Genomic DNA, 27,495 nt, shown 5'->3' on the forward strand with positions numbered 1-27,495 from the left:
CTTCAGAGCCGATTTTCAAAGGCTAAGAGGAGTGGCAACTAAGGTTTTGAATAGCCAAAGCATACACTAAATACGTACACAAATTTTGCTAACATGGCTGACAATAACCAAGAGAGTAGAATGAACATTGATAGATTTGATTTTGCACATGAAGGTGCTAATGAAGATGCTCCCATGTTTGTGAATATCTCGTAACTAGGTTGCAGCAAGCTATGGGCAACCCTGCTTTGCAAGCGAAGTTGCTCAACAACTTCATGCTTATGAGATTTCCCTTCCTCTCCAAGAGGAGAGAGAGATTAGGAAGCCTCTTGAAGAGACCCCCAAAAGAAGACTAGCAAGAGGGGTCCACCAAGAGAGAGGGGGGCTGATTTTTCAAAGGCATTATTCCACACACACTCACACTAGCTCATGTGTGAAGCAAGAAGACTCTCTCTCTCCTTCTCAAGATTTAATGGAAAGCTTATCATCTACTCCAAGCTTGTGAGAAGGGAAGTTTACACCAACAACTATTGGGGCTTTGTGATGCAAATCCAACCAAGATCCAAGCTTCAATGCATGCTCATCTCCTCTACCATGCTAATTACTAAGCTATGCTATGCTAATATGAGTGATTATGTGAGGAGATGTACTTCTTTCTCATAAGACTACTCCTTCTTCCTCTCAATCTACTCTCATACCCCGCTGGCTCTCACCATCTTCGAAGGTGTGTGAGGTCTTGGGTCTGAGATCGTGACGGAATTGATGTTGTGTTTTATAAGTGTTTGCTGAGTGCTTGAAGCTTCCATCTTCATTGCACTAGCTAGTGATTGAAGGAACACAAAGAATTGTATTGTAAAATGTCTCCCTTGATGGGGGAAACCTATAATACAAAGCCTTTTGGAGGGGGGACCGGCTCCATGTAAATCCGGTCCTCAACTGTTGTCAATAGCTTAATTTCTCTCTCTTTTGAAGTATTGTTCATGCCTATCTAACTAGGTGTTATGCTTTTTGTTGCTCTCTCCACCCAAGCACTCTTGTTATGCTCATTAGGAACCTATTCTAATGAAATGCTCACTATGTTCATGTTATTTTCCGCTACACACAAGTTACTAGGCCATTAAATGTTACAACCAGGCCATTGAGAGTTGACGTATTCGGCCATCTCTTCAGGTAATCCTGCACAAAATTGTTGCTTTTGCTCGGCAAAGTCTATCTTTTGGAAGACAGTAGCCTTGAGATGTAAATCCCAAAACTTGTCTACATACTTGTGGATAGACTCATGAAGAGAAGCTTCAAGCTGCGCCATTCTATAAGCACTTTGTCCTTTGGAAGATAGTAGCCTTGAGATGTAAATCCCAAAACTTGTCTACATAGTTGTGGATAGACTCATGAAGAGAAGCTTCAAGCTGCGCCATTCTATAAGCACTTTGCAAAGTCTATCTTTTGGAAGACAGTAGCCTTGAGATGTAAATCCCAAAACTTGTCTACATACTTGTGGATAGACTCATGAAGAGAAGCTTCAAGCTGCGCCATTCTATAAGCACTTTGTCCTTTGCATCACTTGCAAGGAATTGCTTCATGATGGAAATTTGTAGAGTGTTCCATGTCTTTGGGGCTCCGTCGTTGCCACGAAGGCTAGCCCACTATTGACGAGCTGATTTTTGGAAGTGCACAGCTACATGGCGTAGCTTGGAGGACTCCGTGAAGCCCTCGTCTCCAAAGGCCGCATCAAATTGTTGGATGAAGGTCAACACTTTGTCAGTAGCACCAAAGGTGCCATCATAGGTGAGAAAAGAGATACTCTTTCCTCCCTCCTCGAACTTCTTTAGCTTTTGTGACCTTCACCATGCAGGAAATGATTTGCGATGTCCTCCCCTCTTGTATTCTCTAGGAGAATAGCCATAGCTTTCGTCAGAAGAGGAGGAAGGTGAATAAGAAGGAGAAGAGGGTGACCTCTTTCTAGCCCTTTTATTCCTTTGTTTCCTCTCTTCCCTTTCGGAATGACGAGGAGAAGGACTGTGTGTTGATCTTTTCCTCTTGGGAGGAGTGGGCGATTGTCTAGACTGCCATGGCACCTCATTGGACCTCTCCAGGCTTAGCCAATAGGATTTAAGAAGCATAAGTGATAGCCTTCTGACATGTGTCCCCCTTTCCGCATTTGTGAGAGCTTTAGGTAATTAATTAATGCAACTAAACTCTCATTGGACCCCTTTGTCTCCTGGCCAATAGTCTTCTAGAGAGCTTAATACTTATTGGTTCTTTTATTAAGTGTTTTTAAATGAATTAAACTAGATTTTCTCTAGCCTAATTCTCATTGGTCCACCTCCATGGCCATCCAATAGGATTTGAGTGCACCTTGTGGGCATTTGGGTTAGGGAGCTATGTGTCCCTCATTCCCTTTGTGTAAAGGAAGCTTGTGAGTGTGTGTGTGTGTATGTTTCTCTCTCATCCCCTATTTACAGGGCTCGCCCCTCCTATGTAGGAATCATGAAGACTTTTTTGTACATACACAAAGCATCCAATTTTCCTAGACCATTGGACACAACCTTTGATTTTTGGAACCTTAGCATTTTGGAAGTCTTAATGGGCTGAACCTTAGGGTCTTTAAATCCCATTGTTGCACATTGCTCTTTTGCAAATGGCCCCCCCTTTGGATCCCTGTTTTCCCTCCTTTGGATCCCTACTATGGCCGGTCTACGAGCTTAACCAATATTCTAGTTTTTTCTCCCGTGGCACTTTCCCACATTAAATAATCAGTTCAATATGAGAAAATTATTTAGGAGAATTAGATATTAGTTATTATGACACTAGTTCTATCACCGAAGTAATCCATCACACCATGGTTGCTTAACGCATCAATTTCCAACAAGGGGCTAGACGCAATGTCAAGCCCATGGAAAACAAAGATAAAAATGATGCAAAGGGGAAAACCAATGCTCAAAGTTCTTCCCAAGGCACTTCCAACAACAACAACAACAATCGGTCCAAGGAGAAGGGAGTTTACAAAGGCAAAAACAAACTCTCTCCTGAAGAGCTTGAAGCTTTTTGCAAGGACCATAAGTGTTTCATGTGTGGAGAGCATGGACATGGTTATCGTTCTTGCCCCAAGAAGGATGCTTGCAATGAGACTCCTAGGGATTCCATGATCAAAGCTCCAATAGAGGATACTCATTGCAAAGGATCGTCACTTTCCTATGCTTGGGGAAAGGTAAGAGAGCATGATGCCTTCATCTTGTTTGACCCTGGCTCTACTCACAACTTCATCTCAACGGAGTTGGCCACCAAGTTGGGCATTCAAGCTTTCAAGATGGGAGGTATTGTAATGGCTGACACAGCTTTCAAGGGATAGCAAGCCTCTGTTACTCCCTTGATTGGGAAGTTGAGGCTCCATGTCCAAAGCCATGTCGACAAAGAAGACTTTTTCATCTCTCCTCTCCAACATGAGGATGTTATCCTAGGGGCGCCATGGTTTGATCGCATGGATGCCAATATGAAGTTCCCTAAAAGGAGAATCTATTTCATCTACAGGGGAAAGAACATGTATATAGATGCTAGTGAATGTGGTCACACTATACCACTTGTAAATCCTCTTGCTTTTGATAAATCGATGAAGAGCTCAGTTTCTACATACATGATTTTTGTCAAAGAGTCTCTAAAAGATCCTAATGTTTCATCAATGGTAAATGGTAGGAATTAGGAAGAGTTAGATTTGTCTAATTTTCTAAAAGGATTCCAGAGATGTGTTCATCGATAATATCCCTATGGACTTACCTCCCAAACAAGGGGATAATGACCATCGAATTGAGCTCCTTCTAGGAAGCTCACCGCCTCTAACAAGCCTCCTTATCGAGTCTCTCAAGCTCAACAAGAGGAGATCATGAGGCAAGTACAGGAATTGGTAGACAAAGGGATGATGAGGCCTAGCTCCTCTCCCTTTTGTTCTCCAGTCCTTTTAGTGCAAAAGAAAGATAGTACATACCGTATATGTGTGGACTATCAACCACTAAACCATACCACTATCAAAAATAGAGTTCGTGTGCCTTGGGTAGAAGAATTGTTTGATAAGCTACAAAACTCTACCTACTTTAGTAGGATTGACCTTAAAAGTGGCTATCATTAAATAAAGATAGTGGATGAAGATATCCTAAAGACCGCGTTTCGCACAATCTTTGGTCTTTATGAATATCTAGTCATGCCTTTTGGCTTGACTAGTGCACCAACTATGTTTAATCGTCTAATGGAGAAAATTTTTAGACCTTACCGCAAATTCATTGGAGTGTCTTTTGATGATATCATCATCTACTCCAAGTCTTTGGAGGAACATAAGCAACATCTCCAAGTGATTTTTCAAGCATTGAGGGAGAACAAGCTTTTTCTCAACCAAAAGAAAAGCGATTTTTTCCTTCAAGAGATTCAATACCTAGGTCATATTATCTCTCAAGATGGTATCCGTATGGATCCATCAAAGCTAGACGTAATAAAAGCATGGCCTAATCTAAGGAATCTACATGAGCTAAGAAGCTTTAGTGGTATTTACGTATACTATAGACGCTTCATAGCAAAATTCTCTCAAATAGTAGGTCCACTACATGACCTAACTAAAAAGAACGTTAAGTATGTATGGACTGCTAAGAAGCAAAATGCTTTTGATAAGCTCAAAGAAAAGCTTACCTCCCAACCAATCCTCATGGTTCCGGATATCTCAAATCCATTTGAGGTCCAATGTGATGCTTGTGGGGATTACCTTGGAGCACTTTTGCTTCAAGAAGGGCATCCCATAGCATATGAGAGCCGAAGGCTCAATACCAACGAGCAAGTCTTGGGCATTTATTCTACAAACCGACCACCAAAGTCTCAAGTATTTCATGACGCAAACCAAGCTTTTCAACAAACAAATGAGGTGGGCAAATTTTCTTTCGCAATTTAATTTCCATATTGCTCACATTGTTGGTAAGCACAATCAAGTGGCCGATGCACTTTCACGACGATCAAAAGTTAATGCAGTGTCTATAGCTACTCACAACGATCTATCTTCTATGATAGATGAGTATGCTACTGACCCTGACTTTAGAGACATAATGTCAGCCCTTGCTTTGGGGAAGAAAGAGGAACCATTCACCTTGCAGGATGGTTATCTTCTCCACGGCAATAGGCTATGTGTTACCCATTCCCTTCGTGAGAAAGTTATGTATGAATCCCATGCTCCTCCCTATGCGGGGCATAGAGGTATTCAACCTACTCTTTGAGGAGTAGAGACGTATTTCTCTTGGCCTACCATGAAAGTGGACATACAAGAGTATGTTTCAAAATGTGTTACAGTATGCCAAAAGACCAAGTATGATAGAGGGAAGCAACCTGGATTACTCCAACCATTGCCTATCCTAAATTTACCATGGAAGAGTATATCCATGGATTTCATCTTTGGATTGCCCAAGTCTATCCATGGAAATATGGACAATAGTCGACAGGTTTAGCAAGCAAGCACACTTTATTCCTGTCAAAAAGACTATAAGGCGGCAACTCTCTTCATATCTCAGATTTTCAAACACCATGGATTACCAACATCCATCTATCAGATAGAGATCCTAGAATGACTAGTCACTTCTAGAAAGGTCTCTTTGAAAATCTAGGAACAAGATTGAATTTCTCTTCGGCCTATCACCCACAAACGGATGGCCAAAGTGAGATAGCCAATCTTACGATACTCGATCTACTCAAGATTTATGTTACCGAAGTAGATCAATGCTCACAATGGGAAAAGTACTTATCTCTTGTAGAGTATGCCTACAATAATAATGTACATACTTCTACAGGAAAAGCACCCTTTGAGGAAGACCTAAAAGTCCCTTGCTATTCAAAGTACATGTGAAGATCTTTGTTGTTGATGAGTATAGTCGTGACCTACAAGAATATTTTCAAAAGATTAAGGAGGCTATATCCATCTCTCAACAAAGGCAAAAAGTTGTTGTTGACAAGCACAGAAGGGCCTTAACATTCAAATAAAATGATTGGGTCTTACTTAAGTTTCCTAAGGCTCGATCAAGGCAAACGACGAGAAAAAATCCTACGGGCCATCAAAAGTATTATACTAAGCTAGCAAAAAGATAGTATGGTCCTTTCCAAATCTTGAAACCTAGCAATGAGATGGCTTACCAACTCAAGTTGCCAAACCATTGGCTCATACACAATGCTTTCATGTGAGCCTACTCAAGCCCTCCAAAGGAGAGCCACCAAGTGAACCAATTATTGAAGACCCTCCCGAAGTTGAAGACCAAAAAGAGGTGCTACAACCTGAAGCTATTCTTCGGCATGAAGACAAGGTACTACAACATGGTAAGATTATCCCATGGTATCTTATTCAAAAATTATCCTTTTGAAGATGCTAGATGGATGCAAGGAATACAACTTAAGGATAGTATGAACCTTGTCAATGCTTGCAATACTACATTAGAGTAAGCAAATGTATAGAATTCTTTTAAATGACCCATGTTTTTGTCTTATAAGACTAGTTCTCTTTTTAATTGTGCACAAATTCAAATAGTATGCATACTTGGAATCATGTTTGTGATGACAACGTCTTTCAAACACCAAGTAGAATTTGTCACTCTAATTTGGGAGAATGAAATGGACTAAAGAGCAGACATGCTTGCGGCAACTATGTCTCCCAAGCACCAAATGGATTGGTCATCCATCTTGGAAAGATGTCGTAGGGTAAAAAGGGATCCTCTATCCGCTAAGTAAGATTGACTAACGACTAAGGCTTTATCTCTTCTATCTCATAGTCGAGGACGACTATGATTTCAAGAGAGAGGTAATGTCATAAAATCTAATATCGAACCGACTCAAATGATTTTCTCATATTAAATTGATCATTTAATGTGGGAGAATAAACGGGACCAAGGGTTAAGATATAGACATGTGCTTATAGATCTATCTCAACACAGGGTCAATGGTAAAGTGACCCAAATGAGAGATGGTCTATCGACTAACTAATGGAGCATAAAGACCTTAGTGTTAGCTTCATTGAAGACCTCCAATAGTTAGTGTAAAATTCCTTTGACCTTAGGTAAGCTAGGGCTGAGCTTGAGATGGAAACCCAACCCAAGCTTAAGGTGCTTGAGGTGCTTGACATGCTTGATGACTAAGGTGCTTGATGATTGAGATGCTTGAGGTGCTTAATCACTGAGATGCTTGAGGTCCTTGTCATGCTTGAGATGCTAGGGTTGTACTTGAGGCAGGAACCCGGCCCAAGCTTGAGGGGCTTAAGGCCCAAGCTTGTGGTGGGAACCGGGTCCAAAGTTGAGTGGCTTGGGGTGTGCAAAATAGAATCAACACCATTTGGGCATTCTAAGGGATTTTTTGAGTGATAGAAATCAACCTCTTTCTATGTGTGTGTGTGTGTGTGTGTGTGTGTGTGTGTGTGTGTGTGTGTGTGAGAGAGAGAGAGAGAGAGAGAGAGAGAGAGAGAGAGAGAGAGAGAGAGAGAGAGAGAGAGATGTATATGCTCTAAAGGAGACTCCCAATCACTTGCTTTGGAGATGATTCCCATCACTCCTTGTTTGGAGAGATCTTGCATTACTTCTTTCCAAAGTAGGGGCCCAATTTGGCTTTCTTAAGTGGGGAGCGCTGCCACGGATCGAGTTTTTATGCTGACAGCTTTAAGGTATCTCATGAGTACCTTGAGTATGATACCTAGAGGGGACCCTCACCATGATGCTCCTCGGTTTTGAGATGAGGTGTTCTGCATGCTAGTTGCCATTACATTGTGGAACATTTTGCGAGCTTGTTGCTGCCACGTTCTTAGTGCTGCACTATCCTCTACTTTGGACATCCTCGCAAACATTTAGGTAGATATTATTCACACTTTACATAGCGAGTGTGGGGATTCAATAATGTGTTTTCATTAAACGATGGGCTCACTCACATATGTTCTTTTGTTTTGTCAATGGTCAGTTTCAGTGGCATTACTACCTACCACAGTGGTTCATTTTGCACTCCTCTTATACCCCACCTTGAGGAGCTGCCTTTGGGGATTCTTCCACATCCACCCTTGGTTTTTCTTAGCTCTGTGTATCCTGCGAGGTAGGCTATTTCTAGCATCTCCAGGGTTCTTTCGTACTCAGATTTATAGAGATGATCTTTTAGAGAGAGAGAGAGAGAGGGAGAGAGAGAGAGAGAGAGAGAAGAAGAGAGTTTTGACGTCGTAGAAAACTATCCCAAGAGACCTTGAAGATCTAGCCGACGAGGAGAGTTCAACTCAAGACATGTTATTCAAGAGGGAAATGGCATAAACAATTTACCACACTTGGGTGATAGAGAAAAAAAAGGAAGCATTGCATAGACCTTGGCCAAAAACAATGCATTGCCCAATCGTCACATTGGGGTTATGAAATGAAATGTTGAGGGTCACGTGTGACAGGAGTCTAAAGTTGCCGAGTCCATGCCCGGATCTCACATGTCAATGCAGGTTTTAACAACGAAAGTGTGCGTACTTGCAAGTTGCGAAGGTTGGCCCCTTGGGCCCTGGGCAGTGTTCGGGAAAAATCATTTTTCCACACATACAAAATTCCTTTCCTTGAATTTGCCAAGAGGAAATTTTAGAAAATTACTCTGTTTTTTTGGATTGTTACACTATTTCTCTCTTTTTTGCGACGGAATTTCTCCTTTTCCCCTCATCCTCAACCGGCATTTTCGAAATTGAAAACGGCACGATATTAAGCTGAGACACATTTTTCCCGAACACTGGCCCTGTGGGCAAAGAGAGAGAGAGAGAGAGAGAGAGAGAGAGAGAGAGTCTTGAGAGACATACAAACACACACACCCACACAGCGCGCGCGCGCGCGCCAGAGAGAGAGAGAGAGAGAGAGAGAGAGAGAGAGAGAGCTCAGATTTACCTCGATTGTCCAGAAGTGCCATCAGCTGGTCTTCGCACACATAGGTGGCTAGATTACATCTGTATGAAAGTATATTCCCGTGCTGGTTATAAACTGGGTCTTTTGAATGAATCCTTGTCATGCTTTTTTGACTTTCAGTCTCCGGATTCTGCTGCTTCTACAATCAAGTTCGAAATCTCCAGATTGTTCAACGTCCCAGAGGCTTGAGACTTTTTCCATGATCTTCCTGAGGCATTCCCACAATGTTTCTTGATAGCAAGTTCATGAAAATGGATGGGCAAAGCAAACGATTTGTCAGGTATCGTGATTCAAAAAGTTGTTGATAAATTCAATTTGTTCCGATAATCATTAGTGTGGGATCGTTAGTGATTGAATGATCAAAGGTTGGTACCTCCTGTATTTGACCACACAGAAAATCTGTTGTTTTATTTTGTTTCAAAAGCCTGCAAATCAAAGATTGATTTTCATGCTAAAAGATCATTCCTTGGTCAAGAAGCTGCAGGTTGCTGCTCTGCTTTGGAGTGAAATTTCCAAAGGTACAATTAAGAATGTATCATATCGAATAAAGCACACAAATGAGTATGGGGAAAGAGCCAAGCAAGTTGCATACATAGACGACTATCGATATAAATAGAGTCAGTCTCTGGTGTTAATGTGTAGTGGGTATGTGTCCTCCCTCTTGACACCTGGGCTGTACTACTGAAAGGAGACAGAAAGTGTCAAGAGATCATGATCCACTGCTACACCCACTGGTCTGGGTCCTACTGTGAAATCTTAAATGCAGGGGATGAAGCTCGGATGTGCCATGACATAGTCCACTGTGTTGGCCCCATGCCTGTATGGAAAGAATATGAAACCGGCCGCTCTAGGAAAACACTGTACGCCATTAAGTATCGCAAGACCATGTGTAGTCGCCATCTCTGTGAGATGTCTCCCATACTCTATCTTAGAGAGGGCCGATGCGAAGCGGAGGAGTTTTGCTTCCAGATGCAATGGCCCCAAAGAGTGGCACCCCTTTCGGTATTTCTTTCTTGATTACCGATCACAAAGGTACAACTCTCGACGGTCTAACTCTCTGCGGCTTTGTGTCCAGATGCTCTACGAAAGAGTGGCCCCAAGGGCTGCTATAAAGTGTACAAGGGGTGCTGAAAGTAGAGCCCCAAAAGCATGAGATTCAAAAGCACTGGTCTCCAGAAACTGATGCCCAAAAGCTGCCCCTGCCACGTCAACACCCTCCCGTGTTTGGTGGGCGGGGATGCCATGTCATCAGGCTGCTGCAAATCGCGTTGATAAGTACAACGAGGTACATCATCAATTTGGACGCCTTGAGTTATTAGGGTTTAGGCCCTTTGGCCATGCTCCTCCAGAAGTTGGTAGGGGTTAGGTTTAAAAACCCTAACCCCCTTGTCTTTCAGGTGTTGCCACGTCACAAACTTGTGACACTCTTCTTCTCACTGATCACCAATTTGTGTTTCCACAGTGCGTCTCAACCGCTTTAACTGTAGCATCGATACCACGATGCCCTGCATACGGTGGGACATGACTCTCTTCCATCACTTTGCGTCGCAATGGCTTTGTGACACACAATCTGCCATGCATCATCATGAACCCATCTTTGAGAAGATAGTGTTCATGACGTTGTCCATCCATTAGCTGCTCGAAGACCCTTGCAAAATCTTCATCATTTGCATACTGTTCTCTCATATCATCAAGTTTATGATGATAAGGAATCGACACAGCTGAAATTTGTGGCTTCCTTGACAAGGCATCAGCCACAACGTTCTTCTTGCCTTCCACATGCACAATCTGAAAATGGAACATGGACAAGATATTTGCCCATCGCATATGCTTCTCAGATAACTTTGTCTGTGTCAAGAAGTATCGCAAGGTCTGATGGTCCGTTTGGACAACAAAGTCTGCACCTAGCAGGTAGTGTTTCCAACTTAAGAGCGCATGAATCACAGCCAGTAACTCTTTCTCATAGACCTGCATGGTCATCTTTGGCCCTTGCAAAATTCTGCTCTCATAGGCTACTACCCTGCCATCTTGCATTAGCACTGCACCAATGCTACTACCACAGGCGTCGCACTGGACCACAAATGACTTCCTAAGATCTGGCAACACAATGACTGGATCTGAAGTCATCTTTTCCTTTAAGAGATTAAAAGCTGAAATCTCTTTCTGTGTCCATCTAAAGGTGACTGCCTTCTTTTGAAGAGCATGTAAAGGTGAAGCAATCTCAGCGAAATTTCGGATAAACCTTCTGTAATAGGAGCATAGTCCCAAGAAGCTTCGGACATCATGCACCGTCTTCAAATTTGGCCATGACTTGATCGCTTCAACTTTTGCAGGATCCATTCTGACACCATCCTTTGAGACAATGTGTCCCAGAAAGTGAATCTCTTCCAGAAAAAACTCACTTTTCTTTGCATTGATGAGCAACCTATGACTGCGTAGCTCTTTGAACACAATGGCCAAGTGATGCCTATGCTCCTCTTCATTCTTTGAGTAGACTATCATGTCATCAAAGAATGTACCAACAAGCTGCTGGTGTGGACGGAAAATTCTGTCCATCATCCTATTGAACGTAGCAGGAGCATTTGTAAGACCAAAGGGCATCACTAAAAATTCGTAAAGGCCAAACGTTGTTCTAAAAGCAGTCTTGTGCACATCCTCTGATCTAATACGGATCTGATGGTACCCACTCTTTAGATCTATCCTGCTAAACATAGATGCTCCTTCTAATTTGTCCATAATATCATCAATTCTAGGTATAGGGAACCTATTCTTGATGGTATTCTTGTTTAGTGCACGGTAGTCGATGCACATACGCCATGAGCCATCCTTTTTCTGCACCAACAACACTGGAGAGCAGAATGGAGATGAACTGGGCTGAATCAGCCCCTTTTCTAACAGCTCCTGTACTTGGCCCATTATCTCTTTCTGCTGAGCCGCACTAACCCTGTACGGAGGCTTATTTGGTGGGCTACTGCCTAGCACCAAATCTATCGCATGGTCCTCGGGTCTCTCTGGCGGTAATTGAGACGGTAATGAATCGGAAAAGCAGTCACTATACTGTTGTAAAAACATTGACCTTTCTTTATCTAGCACAGATAAATTTGATTCATCACAATCTGACACTTCACGTGCAAAAACCAAGTACGCAGAAAGATGCTTTTTTATTACAGAAGTAATAGCAGAAGCTGATACAGTGGGAATAGACTCCCCTTTAAGCTTTACATCCAGAATGTGAGTCTTTCCCCTGCTCTGTACAATGATCTTTTTGTTGTAGGCATCCATGATTCCCTGTACACGAAACAACCAAGGAATACCTAACAACACATCACATCCGTCCAGTGGCATGATGTAAAATTCTTCAGCATCTACATAGGACTGGATATGTAGACGCAACTTTCCAATGATGGGCGTCACAGCCTCTATATGGCCAGGACATGCCAAACTTGCCTCTGCTGTATACCCCATCTCTTCAGGCCTGATTCCCAACTTTGAAGCCAATTCTAGGGAGATAAAGTTGGCTTTGGCACCTGGATCAAAGAAGATAAGCACCGTTTGATCCTTGATCTTTCCCCATGCTCTGCAAAGCTCACTTGCATCTGAATTTGGCTTGTCGCCCACCATATCTGGCACTAGACCAGCCATGGGCTTCTTTCCTTTCTTGTCTTCCTTGTCATCAGAATCAGCTGGCCTTTTCTTTGTAGGACAATTGTAAGCAATGTGGCCAGGCTGCTCACAAATAAAGCATTTGTTCTCTGTCCTCAGGACCTTCTTTTGCTCTTCAGACTTGCGAGGAAAACGTCTTTTCCATTTCTTCGCTAGTCCCTTTTCTAATTCAGCCGTAGCTTTATCTTTCCCTGCGTTGGCCGACTCCTGAGTCCCTTTAGGAGCCTCATTGGGAACGTGCTTCTTGGCTGAATTTTTCTTGCCTGATCCTGCCTTGACGCCAGTGTTAAATTCACAATCTTCTCCCTTAAGCAAACCATTGCCAGTGTTTGCTACCTCGATGAGTTGCGTCAAAGTAGTGACTTTTGTCTTCGTACAGTACTTTCTCAATCCTTTAGGTAGGCCACAACAGTATTTTTCAATCTGTTCTGTCAATGGCACAAACCTATAGGAAGTTACTGGAAGTAGAGCTTTCCAAAACTTTCGATTGTAATCATCCAGATTTTTGCAAGTGGCAGCATTAAGCTGGTGCCATTCTGTCATGACATCTGCTTCAAAGTCATCAGATAACCATGCTACTGCAAAAATCTGCTTGAAATAAATCTATGTGGACGGAGCTTGCCCTTGAAGCAATAAAGTTGTCCACCATTGTCCCGCATTCCCTGTTAAGAAAGTGGCTGCCTTGCGGACCTTTGAAGCCTCTGTAAAGTTTCCCCCTGCATAGGCATTGTCAAACTGCTGCAGGAATGAGAGAGCCTTCTTCCTGTCATCAAACCCTGTAAAGGTCGTGAAAGTCACACCTTTGCCACCTTTGTACGGAGTTGGCCTCTCCAGCGGCGTTAAATTGTCATATGGAAGTGACTGAAACATGGGAACACTATTAGGGTTCATCTGTGTTCCTTGGCCGCTATTAACTTGACGTGGAAATGCCATATTTGGCTGCTGATTTGTAATTCCAGCCATACCAAAATTTGCCTGTGGCATCCCAAATTGGCCTTGAGTGCTTTGAAACCCTGGTAGCATGCCCGTGACACCATACATGGGGTTAGGCATCATCGTTTGAGCACTCCCAAACACTGTTCCTGGCGTGTAAAACTGATTTCCAGGTGCATGACCAGCCATGCTTTGGAATACCGATCCACCTCCAAAATAGCCAGGGTGTGAACAGGAGGTTGCAAAAAGGCTAAAAACCTCGGGTTTTGCATTACTTGTGTGAACATAGCCACAACAGTAGCCAACTGGGTCCTGAATATATTGTCATCTGTCTGTGGTGGTCACCCAAAAAACGCAACTGCGAGTGTCACAAACGGGAGCGCATAACAATATAAAATACATTCGGATAAATAGGATTTATCACTTATTACTGAAGCCAGAGGATATAGAGAGAAATAAATAGAGAGAGAGATAGAGAGTGAGAAGATCGACACAGTACTGGGACCAGAAGATGGGCTGGTCCCCCCCCGTAATAGTATCTTTATTACTGAGGAGAAGTCTATACAAGCACTTGAACCGAACGTATTACCACGTTCGTTCTAGAATAAGACTTGATGGTTCCCGGAAGCCTCAGCTTCCGATTCCTAGGGCAAAACCCTATTCCAAGGAACTTTCGTTCCTTATTCCAATTCCTCGAGAATCAAGGTTCTCGCCTCTGGATCTCACCTTCCAGACTCAGGGCATGGCATCCCTGCAACTCCTTTCCAACTCTCTTTCCAGAGTCCTCTTCCCACAGAACAACTCTGCTTTCCCGGACACGAAGTCCTTACTTGGGAATCCCAACTTCCGGATCACAAAATGAGAGACTACCTCTCTCCGATCCGTGGATCTACTTCCCAAACTCGGGTACGAAACCCTTGGGCTAATCTGGCTCTAGTTCCTCAGAGCGCTTTTCTCCTGCAGAGGCTCATGCCTTCCTCTGCTCCTACTCCCTCACGAAGAGGAAGTACACCTGCAATCAAATACTCAAAGATCAGAACATGAAAATCGTTACCTTCAAAGTCTCGACGCTCGAAACGCAACTCCGTTCTCGAAAAAGCAATTCCCCGGAAGAGATCTCTCCATAGAAAATCCTCTCTTCCAATCCTACACACAAAAGAGGTGTGTTCTCGGGTTCCTTCTCGTAAATCAGCCCTGTCTACGACGTTTATGGGCTGAAAACAGAGAAAAACAGCAACTTGTCGCGATGGAAACACGCTTCGTAGGCACTTCTTCGCGAGGGAACTCGCGCACTGGGTCTTGGCGACATCTGGTACACTTGGGGCAGCCATGGGCATCATCGGCAACGTCTTCTTTACGGTTGAAATCTGCAGCAGCATCTCCTCCTTGCAAAGATTGGTCCTCCTCTCTGAGTGAGGGCATGTGATGCTTTTATAGCTCCTAGCCACGGGCACGAATAGCTGCTCGCGTCGAGATCGCAGCCGTTTTTTTTTTTTTTTTTTTTTTTCAATTTTTTTTTCTGTTCTGCCATACTTAATTCTTAAGCTGTGTTAAAGTTTTGGTGAACGTGGGAAATTACCTTCCCTTTGTAAGATCCTTAGAGCGAAGACGCTCAACTTGACGATCACTTGGCTCGATCTTAGAGCAAAACCCGCTCATCAAATAATCTAGGATTTTAATCCTTGGATTCCTCAAGCACAGGCTGTAGTCGTCGCTTGTTCCTTCCCTCGTAAAGAGAGTGTTCATTCACTTGTGCAAAAAGCACTACCATATCTTCCCTTACCGGGTAGGGGGTGTGGGCTTAAAGAGTACTCAAGCTTCATGAAAGCTTTTCTTTGCTTGAAAACTCAGAATGGTTCTTTCATAATTTCCTACCCGCAATAGCAGGTAATTTGTTGGAGAACTACCGGATACCAGATCAATCATGGACCTTCCGGATGGTTAAGCAAAGCAGTTCATCGTATAAACAATGTTCTGACTCAACCTTACTCTCATAAACACTCGAGAGTGATTGTCCTGGTTAGACACAACCATACCTCGTGCAAAAAAGCAAACAAGCATAATGCACTTCATGATTTCCTCAAAGATGTAACTTTGATTAAAAACCTGCCCTCTCACTTAAAGTTCAAGGGTCTTCTATTCAAGAACTCAGGAGTTAGATTTAATTCCCTTACTCCAAACTTTCTGTGTTCAATGTTTCCCGGCCCACCACGGGGATTGGATTCTATGTACACTAAGGTGTACACTTTCAGCTTTGTATTGCTGACTCCACCATCTGCTGCAAAGTATCTTGCAGATGGGTTTACAAATTCGGGCAAAAGTCCTTCGTTAAATTTGTTCATCTTTCCTTCCTCAGAGAGGATCAAGAATGGAGCTACCTTGGCAAGAGTGAACTACTACTTGCTTTGACTCACTCGTGTTCCTATTGGGCAAACCGATCCCAATCTTCTTGGATGCCTTCTTCAAAGCATAGAGGAAAAAAATTTGTCAAAATTCAGCCTTGAATTGAATCCAAGTCTTGTTGTAAGTTCCTTGCAGAGCTTTGGTATACCACCAAGTACTTGCAATCCCCTTGAGGTGTTTAATCACATGCCTCATCTTCGACGCTTTTTCAGAAACTGCCGTTTGCAAAGGCAACTTCAAACTTGTCGAATCAATGCGGTAGCTTTCGGGGCATCTTCTCTTTTATCAAAAGTATCAAACTTGACTGGAAGTGTTCCTAGGTCTAGAGACCTTCTTCATATCCTTCCCGGAATGACGGGATTTCATGGCTATAGTTCTGGATTGACGTTCATGGATATTTTCTGGATTCTGAAGAATCTCGAGCATTCCGCTCCTTGGATTCTCTAGGTTCTTGAGCATTATGCTCTTGTCGCCTTCTCAGAGAATCCCAAGCCTTGTGTCGACTTCTTGCAGAGAGAAAAAAATTTCCAACTCTGCGAGCTTTTCCTTGCAGGACTTAGGGTTCCGCCTGCTTACTTCTCTCTTGGCTTGTCATGGCTTCTTCCCGTATCTTCCCAACTTGTCGCGATGGAAACACGCTTCGTAGGCACTTCTTCGCGAGGGAACTCGCGCACTGGGTCTTGGCGACATCTGGTACACTTGGGGCAGCCATGGGCATCATCGGCAACGTCTTCTTTACGGTTGAAATCTGCAGCAGCATCTCCTCCTTGCAAAGATTGGTCCTCCTCTCTGAGTGAGGGCATGTGATGCTTTTATAGCTCCTAGCCACGGGCACGAATAGCTGCTCGCGTCGAGATCGCAGCCGTTTTTTTTTTTTTTTTTCCAATTTTTCTTTTTGTTCTGCCAGAAAAAGAGAGAGAAAACGCTGGCTGATCTATTGCCTTATTTATCAGATGGCTGCCCACTTATTAAGTGGGCGGTCGGCGTATTTTAAAAATAGTCTGAACCTGCCCAAAAACTCAATAAAACCTTATAAGTTAAAAACAATTCTTTCACAGCACTTCCCAGGAGTCCCTGGATGCAATCACATGCACAGTTGCAATGCAGACATAGACTTCCTCGCGGGAAAGCATCTGCTTTCCCGAAAAGCAATCCCGCTTTCTCAAAAAGCATCTGTTTTTCCTCAAAGTTTCCTCCGAACCCATCTTCATTCAAGTGCTTGCTTTTTCCTTGTGCACAATTCTAACACAGTTCGGAATTTCCTCCCGACTATGGATATTCCCTTTCCGATGCACCCGTCGCCCACCTTGTGACGCATCAGGAATACCCATCACCTAGTCCTTTCCTACCAAACTTATGATACAATCTCCTTCACGATGCTCTATGTCACCCATCCTATGACGCATCAGAGATGTCCGTTCCCGGATGGTCGGATACTTCTTTCTGATGCTCCCTGTCACCCATCCGATGTGACGCATCAAAAGTACCCGTTCCTGGTGGCCTTACAGATATTCCCGTTCTCAGTGTTCCCGTCATTACTTTAAATGACGCACTAGGAATACTCTGTACTCGGATGTCTCCAGTGAGAAAAACCCTCTCACTTAAAATTCCAATAATTCATTTAGAATTATTTTTTCCTTGGTGTTCCAAGCGAGAAAACCCTCTCACTTATAAATCCAATAATTCATTTAGAATTATTTTTTTGTAAGATAAAGCCAATTTAGCAACGGCGAGGTGATGAAAACGCTGCTGTCCAGCGATTTTCAGCGTGCTCGTACGCTCCCGGCATGGTCCGGAGCGGTGCAGAGGGTGTGGGGACGGTTTATCTCTATGTGCACAGCCGTCGGAGGGCTGAAAACAGAGAAAAAACAACAGGTATGTATGGCCGAAATCTGTAGCAGATGAAGAGGATTCTTGTCGGCGAGGCACCGGATGTTGAGCCATGTAGGAATAGCAAGATCCAATGGGCAAGGCCCAACACTGCCCCCTCTGCTGCAAAAACGCTGCTTCATTAGCCCCAAAAACGCAGGTGTTGGTGTCCAAAAAAACGCAGATCTGCTGTGCATCTGGTGCAAAAACGCTGACATAGGGAGGGGGTTTTCCGCGACGAAAAAGGCCAAAAGTGTAGTGCTGGCAGCCAGGAAGTGATTGCCAGGTGTAGGAGCAAAAAACGCGGGTGGAGAAGGTCCTTGTCACAAAGTGATGACGTGGCGGACAGTAGAAACCCTAATTTCTGGCTGAAACCCTAAAATTCCTGCAAACCCTAAAATCTGCCAGAAACCCTAATTTGCAGGAAACCCTAATTTCTGGCTGAAACCCTAATTTCAGCAAACCCTAAAATCTGCCAGGGTGCCACGTGGCAGCAGCCCGTGATTTGCGGCGCGTTTTGCGGCGGGTTTTACGGCAGCTTGCTTTTTAGCATCCACACAAGAGAAAGAGAAATTGCTTTTTGTTTTTAATTAGACTCTCTAAGAGAGAGAGAGAGAGCAGATGCTTTTGATTTTGAAGCTTTTTTGGGCTCTGCTTTTGGGCATCCCTTGTAAACCTTTAAATAAGTGGCTTGGGTCTTCACTCCTCAGAGCATCTGGACGCAGATTCTGAGAGTAAAACCCGAGCCACTCTCTTGTACTTTGAACTGATTAATACAAAAAGATTTAAGAAATACTGAAAGGGGCGCCAGTCTTTGGGGCCAATATCTCTAGGCATGGAACTCCGCCGGGCCAGTGCAAATCTATTGTGATCTGTGAATTGTTTTGAAGTGGTTATTTGGTGCTGTCGCGATTGATTCTTGACTTGGAGTGTCCAAGTCTGCTACAGTGGTATCAGAGCACGGCCGATTTCTCTTCTACGGGAAATCCGATCCCCAAATTTTTTTTTCCGCGGCACCTATGGCTTCACGCAAGGATCTGTCGACTCCCTCTGCATCTGGAGATGCGGGCAGGGATCACAACGAAGATTCTGAAAGAGAGTATGGCCCGCCTCGGCCTACTCAGGCGGAGCAAAGAGAGATGAAGTGTCGTCAATTGATCGGCGATGCAACAAAGATGATGCTCAGTTTTGCGAAGGATCCGAAATTGGCAAAATATATGAGCGAGACTTCTTTTCAGGAAGTCACTACACCACCACTGAAACCCGCTCTCAAGAAACTTTCTGATCACAAACAGTATTCAGAGAAGAAATTACAAGAGGTGGTTGATGCACGGATTGCTCAGCTTTTTGACGCGCAAAAGAAAGTCAAAAAGCACTGCAAAAAGCAGAAAAAAAGCACCGACTTCCGGGGATATTTGGGTCGTCAGTCGACATTTGACAAGGCAAAGAAACAGAAGAAGCGTGTTCGATTTGAAGAAGTACCCAGTTCTTCTTCTTCTTCTTCTTCTTCTAACAGTTGTTCTAGCTCTTCAGATTCGAGCGAAGAAGACAGAAAAGGTAAAAAGCGAAGCAAGAAACAAAGCTTCGGAAAGGGCAAGAAAAAGGCAAAGAAGACTAAATCTCGCCCAGAGACTGACAATTCTACTGAGGACTCGTCTACAGACAGCTCAGACTCTGATGATGGAAACTTCTATGCGAACAAGAAGAATTTTTACAAAGCCAACCAGTATGACTTTCTCGAAGATAAAAGCAAGAAAGTCGCCACTCGATCAAGTTTGATACTTTTTCAGGATACTCAGATGCTTCGAAGGCTTTGTCTTTTATATAGCAGTTTGACATTGCTTTCGCGGGAGGACGCTATTCAGAGCACTCCAAGATTCGGAGAGCTACCTCTTACCTAAAGGGGAATGCTCGTACTTGGTGGTCCACGCTTCTTTTAAACAAGACTATGCCAGTTAAATGGCTGAAATTCAAAAAGATTTTTATTTCTTCTTTGTTGACGCAAGAATATGAACGAGATATACGAGCTGCTTGGAACCATCTTCGGATGACCAAGAAAGATACAATCAATGCTTATTGTGAAAGATTCTGGAGCTCTTTTCTACCCGCCTCTTTATTCAAGAAGATTTGTTCAGAGAACAGATTGAGCGATTCACCTTGGGTCTACCTACAGAGATCCGAGATCACTGCTTGGAGCAGAAGTCAGCTTCTATTCAGGATTTGATGAGTCATGCGAAGCGGGGCTTTGCCATTCACTCTGGTAGTCTAACCTACCCCACATATGAGGCCATGACACAACTAGCCGAACAGACTTCTGGGAATGAAAGTAGAAAGAAAAAGAGCAACCCAGAGAAAAAGGATGCACGACCCAAGCTTACTCCTGAGGAGAGAGCTCGCTTCATCAGAGAGAGGAAGTGCTTTGGATGCGGGGAATAGGGACATATCTCCGCGAAGTGCCCTAAAAAGGCACAGAAAGAACATAATGATAAAGACGACGACAAGCGTGAGAGTTCGAGAGCAGCCGAGGAACGTGGCCGAAAAGGCAGATAGAAAAGCAGAACTGGTACCACATGGCGTGGGACGCATCGAATCTAATGAATGAAAGTACAAAGTTTGCCGCTTTTGGGGCAAAGTGCAGGATCAGGAAGCTCTTTTGAAGGAGCCAAGGCCAACTTCTTTTCACTTGGAATTGGCGGCTCGATTTGGAAATTACGCCCGACAGACTGACACCACAGGCGGAGGTAGTTCGACTGGCACCCGGATGGGATGTTGCCAGTACACCGAGCATTGGAAAACTTTGTTTGCAATGATAGGGGTGTTCAGGGCACGCGAGTGACGTTCTACTCAGGATCCCTTGGTACCACAAGAACTACGCCGTGGTTGACTACCGGGCTGAGAAAGCGACTTTGACAAATGAAGGTGTTAGGTGCAGCGGAATGATTGTTTGCGCTTTGCTCAAGATGAGTGCTCCGAACTGTGCTCAAGGTTCCTTTTAGTTCTTATGGAAGGGAGATCCTTCCGTTCTTCATGGAAAGTGATCACAAACAAAGTGAATGAACACTGTGCGTGCAAGTGGCTGAGACTAAGAGATAGAGAGAGAAGAGAGATAACGACACCAGAGACGTTGTAAAACCCTCCTCCGAAGGCCCCACTCTCGTCGGCCGACGAGAGTGGTCTACTTATGATTGCACAAAGTGGTACAATGACGATGCAATGGACTGTTGCAATCTGTGACTGTGCCGATGACGACGACGACGACTTGATGGCTGAAATTTGTGGTCTTCTATGTGTTGAATTTCGGGACTGTTTCGGTGGCTGAAAATGACTGTTTTGGCTGCGTTTTTATGGCTGAAAATGGGGGTTCTTCTGCAACCAACTTGGGCTGATTCTACTGCTGTTCCATAGGGCTGAAAACACTACCTCTTTGACGCGGCAATGGTTGAAAACCACTAACGCTGGCTGACTTAGGTCCTTAGCAAAAACGCTAGCTTGATGAAGTCCAAAAACGCTGATGGGCTGAAATGGAAAACGCTAGCCAAACTGGGATTTGATGGCGATCATGGGAATCTGCAAACGCTGGGATGCTGCATGCAAAGGATGGAAATGCCATGGATCTGGGTACTGCTGCCGATGCGGAAAGTGTCAAGACAGAAAACGCTAGGGGTGTTGAGGGGTTCTTGCTGAGAAGTTGCCTGTTGAGCGGGAAGCTCCTACTGCCTCTTCTGCCAGAAAGTGCTAACTTGGGTTTGCTTATATATTAACTTAGCAAAATTGCCCTACCTACTTTTGTTGGAAAGTCACTTAAAAATAATAAGTGAAAATACCAAAAATAAGGAAAATAGGCTAAATGCACTGGAAAATTCCCCTGACTGAATCTGATGGATATTGAAGGAAATACTGATGATCATGTTGTGTGCAACCAGAGGATATGCATCTATACTAAGTGACTGGGCATGCACGGTCTACGAATAGACTCACAAAAGTGCCAGATCACTGCTAATCTAGACTGACTGGACTGATTGAACCCTGATCATGTTGTAGCTTGTCCACGGACACATAGGGTTGGGATGTGTCACGTGACATCCCCTCTTTTCCAAAGTGAGGTACTGGTACCGAATTGTATGGCGTCGAGGGAGATCGCCAACAGCATCCGGAATCCTGGAAGGGACTCTACGCCGGCCCACTCTGAAGTGTGGGTCGTGCGGTACTTGAACTTCATAAAGGTCTGCAACGCTTGCTTCTTTGGGCCGCGCTGAAAGTGACACAGTCTTCTGTGGCTCCTTCCTTGCTTCAACTTCGTCTAGAGACCTGCTTCTTTCGTCTTCAAGAATCTCCATGGCTGAAAATTCAACCATTTCCAACACAAAACCATGAACATACCCATTCCATGTAAAGTGAATGGAAAAAATCTTGTCTTCGCTAAAGACTGTGTATGCAATGTAGATGAACATAGAAACGGAGTGACAACTCGTTCATCAAACACATGCAAACAATGAGATCGAACTTTCTCCTATGATCTAAAGCAATCAACTGTGGCAATTCATAACGGAAATGCCCATGCTTAATGCTCATACTTTCATGTGCTCGTTCGGAAACTGTGTCATGCCAAGGAAGAGACATGGAATGTGACTTCCTTACATACATACTTTTTAGCTTTTCATAAAAAAACCGCATACATTTGTGCTCATCCATGAGAGAAACGTGCTCAACATAGAATATTTCATGCCTAAGAAAAGGGATCACATAACGATGCTGACTAAAATACAGGAACCGATCACGAATGAAACATTCGAACAATGCGTGCGTATCAATCATGCGAACACCTAATACTTCCTGTGAGGGTTCTTTGGGCCTAGGCTCGAGAGCCAAGATCGCTTCTTCTTGAGGGGGTTCTTTGGACCTAGGCTCGAGAGCCAAGATTGCTTCTTCGTGATTGATCGAATCTGCAACGAGGTTAGCTTTGCTAGAAAAAGCATCCACTAACACCTCATCCTGGTGAACAATCACATCTTCTTCATGCAACTTATCATGCTTGTGAGAAATCACATCTTGATCATGCAAATCATCATGTTTGTCTTTATCATCCAAATCATTATGCAAATCATTGGCATCCAAATCATCATGCTTATCATTGTCATTCAAATCATCATGCTTATCATTCAAATCATCATGCAAATCGTTGTCAATCAAATCATCATCATGCTTCACACAATCATGCAAATCTTGTGTGTCATGCTTTGGAGAAGAAGAGACTGAGAGAGTCTCCTTTTCCCGATCTTGTTGAATCTGTGCCTGCATTTGAGAAAAGAGTCGCAACATCGCTTGCATTCTTGCTGTGGTCTCGCGGTCATATTCTGCTTGTCTTGCTTTGGCTTCCAAGCGTGCTTGCTCGCTCTCACGCGCTATGACTGCCATTCTTTCTTGGTACTGGCGCTCTATGGCTGCCATGTCTTCTTCGTAGGCTTTTCTTTCTGCTTCTTGTTCGGCATCTCTTGCTTTTTCTTCTAACTTCTTGTCCATCATCCTCTTGTCGAAAGCCTCCATAGGAGTGAGTGCAATCCTTGTTGTAGTAGATGGAAAAAGGGAAGGGTCGGAAAAACCTCATGGTGGGGAAAATTCTTCTTCGCCTCTCTCATGCCCATCACCTCCAAGCGAAGTATCCATTCCGCTTCGAGTGATGACCATTCTGAAGTCGTGGGTTCTTGTGGTCTTGGGTTCTTAAGTTCACGAGGAACTTGGGTTCTTGGGGGTCTTGGTTCTTGGGTTCTTGAGGTTCTTGAGGTTTTCTTTCGCTTGCAAACCGCGTTTGAGAAGGATCTTCTGTTCACCCGAGTTCTACTCTTTTCCGCGGGCGCACCCCCTGGCGGCCTAGCGCTCACACCAAGGTTGCTTTTTCCCCCCTCACGTCGATTGGCCGGCCGCTAAGTGCACGGTCCGTTCTCAATGAGTGAAAAGAGGCACAAGGGGAGGCTGGACAAGCCCTTCTTTCTTGGGATTCCTGTCACTCTTCAACAAAACACGATTAAGAATCGACACGCCAAGCGAACTTGGGTTCGTGCGACCTCAACAAGCAAAAAAAAAAATCTGTGGTTCTTGTGGTTCTTTCCTTGAGTGATACAGAACACTACCAAAGCTCTGATACCAATGTTAGGTGCAGCGGAATGATTGTTTGCGCTTTGCTCAAGATGAGTGCTCCGAACTGTGCTCAAGGTTCCTTTTAGTTCTTATGGAAGGGAGAGCCTTCCGTTCTTCATGGAAAGGGCTATGATCACAAACAAAGTGAATGGACACTGTGCGTGCAAGTGACTGAGACTGAGAGATAGAGAGAGAAGAGAGATACGACACCAGAGACGTTGTAAAACCCTCCTCCGAAGGCCCCACTCTCGTCGGCGAGAGTGGTCTACTTATGATTGCACAAAGTGGTACAATGACGATGCAATGGACTGCTGCAATCTGTGACTGTGCCGATGACGACGGTGATGACGACGACGACTTGATGGCTGAAATCTGTGGTCTGCTATCTGCTGGATTTCGGTGGCTGAAAATGACTGTTTTGGCTGCGTTTTTATGGCTGAAAGTGGGGGTTCTTCTACAACCAACTTGGGCTGATTCTACTGCTGCTCCATAGGGCTGAAAACGCTGCCTCTCTGACGCGGCAATGGCTGAAAACCACTAACGCTGGCTGACTTAGGTCCTTAGCAAAAACGCTAGCTTGATGAAGTCCAAAAACGCTGATGGGCTGAAATGGAAAACGCTAGCCAAACTGGGATTTGATGGCGATCATGGGAATTTGCAAACACTCGGATGCTGCATGCAAAGGATGGAAACGCCACGGATTTGGGTACTGCTGCCGATGCGGAAAGTGTCAAGACAGAAAACGCTAGGGGTGCTGAGGGGTTCCTGCTGAGAAGTTGCCTGTTGAGCGGGAAGCTCCTGCTGCCTCTTCTGCCAGAAAGTGCTAACTTGGGTTTGTTTATATATTAACTTAGCAAAATTGCCCTACCTACTTTTGTTGGAAAGTCACTTAAAAATAATAAGTGAAAATACCAAAAATAGGGAAAATAGGCTAAATGCACTGGAAAATTTCCCTGATTGAATCTGATGGATCCTGAAGGGAATACTGATGATCATGCTGTGTGCAACCAGAGGATATGCATCTATACTAAGTGACTGGGCATGCACGGTCTACGAATAGACTCACAAAAGTGCCAGATCACTGCTAGTCTAGACTGGCTGGACTGACTGAACCCTGATCATGTTGTAGCTTGTCCACGGACACATAGGGTTGGGATGTGTCACGTGACAGAAGGGCTCAGAGATTGTACTTGATGAACTTCAGTTTCTTTACTCATTCTTTTGGGAGAGAACTGAACGATGGATAAAGGTTGAATATGTTTTGACCTGATCAAAAGAACGCCAAGATTTTTCTCCACACTCATGCTGATTGCTTTTCTGAGGGCCTGAAGATCAAACCATTGATCTGATACCTGGAAGCACGCCACCGAACCGGCCACCGAACCGTGTGAGCCGAGTACGGAATGAAAAGATTATGAACCCATTGAAAGACCTCTTGGAAAAGGGTGTTGTCCAGCATAGTACTTCACCGTATTGCTCTCCATTGTTGTTGGATTTGAAGAAAGACGGATCTTGGAGAATGTGCATCGATTATAGCACTCTCAACAAAATCACCATCAAGAATAGATTTCCGATTCCTAGGATCGATGATATACTCGACAAGTTACAGGGATCCTCGTGCTTTAGCAGGATTGACTTGAAGAGTGGATATCATCAGATCCGAATCGCGCCGGGAGACGTCTATAAGACGACTTTTGGGTTATTTGAGTTTTTGGTGATGCCTTTTGGCTTAACCAATGCTCCTGCGACATTTAACTGGATGATGGACATGATTTTTCAAGAGTACAGGCTATTTGTTGGCACTTTCTTTGATGATATCATTGTTTTCTCCAAGAATGAAGCAGAACACAGAGATCAAATGCTTCAGAGATACATTTTTTTTCGGACACTTTGTCTCAGCAGTAGGAGTGCAAATGGATCCGGCCAAGATAGACACTATCCGTGATTGGCCCGATTTGAAGAATGTCCATGAAGTTGAAAGCTTCTTGGGACTGTGTTCGTACTACAGACGGTTCATTCGAAAGTTTGCAGAGGTTGCTTCCTCTTTGCATATCTTGATACAGAAAGGAGTCCCCTTTTCTCGTGGGGATTCACAGAGGTGATTGCCTTTCAGACATTGAAAGAGAAATTGACTACAGGACCAGATTTGATTTTGCTGGACTTGCAGAAGTCATTTGAAGTATTTTGTGATGCTTATGGTCGTAGTCTGGGTGCGGTCTTGATGCAAGAGGGCCATGTTATTGCTTACGAGAGCCGATCGTTCTCTAGGCCGGAAATGACAGCACAGATATATGAGAAAGAGCTTTTGGCGGTTATCCATGCTCTTCATCAGTGGCGGCATTACCTACTCGGAGCGGATTTGACTGTCTTTACAGACCATCAGAGTTTGCGCTACTTCTTGTCACAGAAGCAGCTTTCGGAAAAGCAGATGCGGTGGGCGAACATCTTGTCACAGTTTCACTTCCAGATTGTCCATGTGCAGGGACAAAAGAATGTGGTGGCAGATGCTTTGTCTCGAAAGCCGTTGGTTCTGGCTATTTTCGCGATACATCATAGGAGCTTCGAGGATATGGTCGATTAGTATGCCACAGATACAAATTTTGCAGATATTTTCACACGGATACGAGATGGGGAGACAGTAGCAGGATACTCCCTTCGCAAAGGCTACTTGATGAGAAAAACCATGTTGTGCGTTACCCAGCCGTTGCGGGAAAAGGTTATGACTGAATGCCACTGTCCACCTTTTACGGGTCACCGCGGCATTGCTACCACCATGAAGGGGTAGAGAGATACTTCTTTTGGTCGAGACTCAAAAAGGATGTGGAAGAGTTTGTGCGCAGTATGCCAAAAGGTCAAGTTTGACAGGCATAAGGCACAGGAATTGTTACAGCCTTTACCCATACCCACCCGCCCCTGGGAAAATATTGAAATGGATTTCATTTTTTATCTCTCGAGAACACAGAATGATCACGATGATTTTCCGATTACATGGCACGTCTGAGACGATTGTCTCCGACAGAGACCCCAGATTTATGAGTTTGTTTTGGAAGGCAATTTGGGAGAACATTGGCACGTGCTTGCAGTTCTCATCATCGTTCCACTTGCAGAGTGACTGGCAATCTGAGATTGCCAATTCAGTGGTTTTAGATTTATTGAAGTCTTGTATCTCTTCGACGGGGAAGACGCCATTTGAGATTTTTGGAAGTGTTGCGAAGGTTCCATCCTTCCTGAACACGAACGATTAGATATTTGAAGCGGATGAATATTCGCGAGATTTGGATACGGCTTTTGCGAAGGTTCGCGAGACTTTGTAGAAGTCTCAAGAACGACAGAAAAAGGCAGCAGATCGCCATCGTCGCGAGTTGAAACTGAAGGAGGATGATTGGGTGCTCTTACGTTTTGAGAAGGCACGCCTATGAAAGAAAAAGGGAAAGGAGAGGCTTTTTCCAAAGCTTAGTATGCGATACTACGGACCTTTCTAGATCAGTGAAAAGATAAATGATGTCTCCTTCCGATTGAAACTGCCAGATACTTGGAGGATTCACAATGCATTCCATGTGAGTCTCTTGAAACCTTTTAAAGGTGATGTGCCTGATGATGG

General features: G+C 44.1%; 1 protein-coding gene across 1 annotated transcript in view; it reads left to right on the top strand.

The window, feature by feature from the left end:
* Window positions 1–8,715: 8,715 nt before the first annotated feature.
* The window catches only part of LOC147445415 (protein CNGC15b-like), a 49,934-nt gene continuing 31,154 nt past the window's right edge, over window positions 8,716–27,495 (top strand). The window contains exons 1-2 of the mRNA XM_086524920.1: window positions 8,716–8,917; window positions 9,012–9,171. Coding sequence (XP_086381046.1) covers window positions 9,116–9,171 — 56 coding nt within the window. The 5' untranslated portion in view covers window positions 8,716–8,917; window positions 9,012–9,115. The remainder of the gene's footprint in view (window positions 8,918–9,011; window positions 9,172–27,495) is intronic.

The sequence above is a fragment of the Adiantum capillus-veneris genome, chromosome 12 (assembly GCF_014529385.1).
Source record: "Adiantum capillus-veneris isolate H3 chromosome 12, ASM1452938v2, whole genome shotgun sequence".
Classification (NCBI taxonomy): domain Eukaryota; kingdom Viridiplantae; phylum Streptophyta; class Polypodiopsida; order Polypodiales; family Pteridaceae; genus Adiantum; species Adiantum capillus-veneris.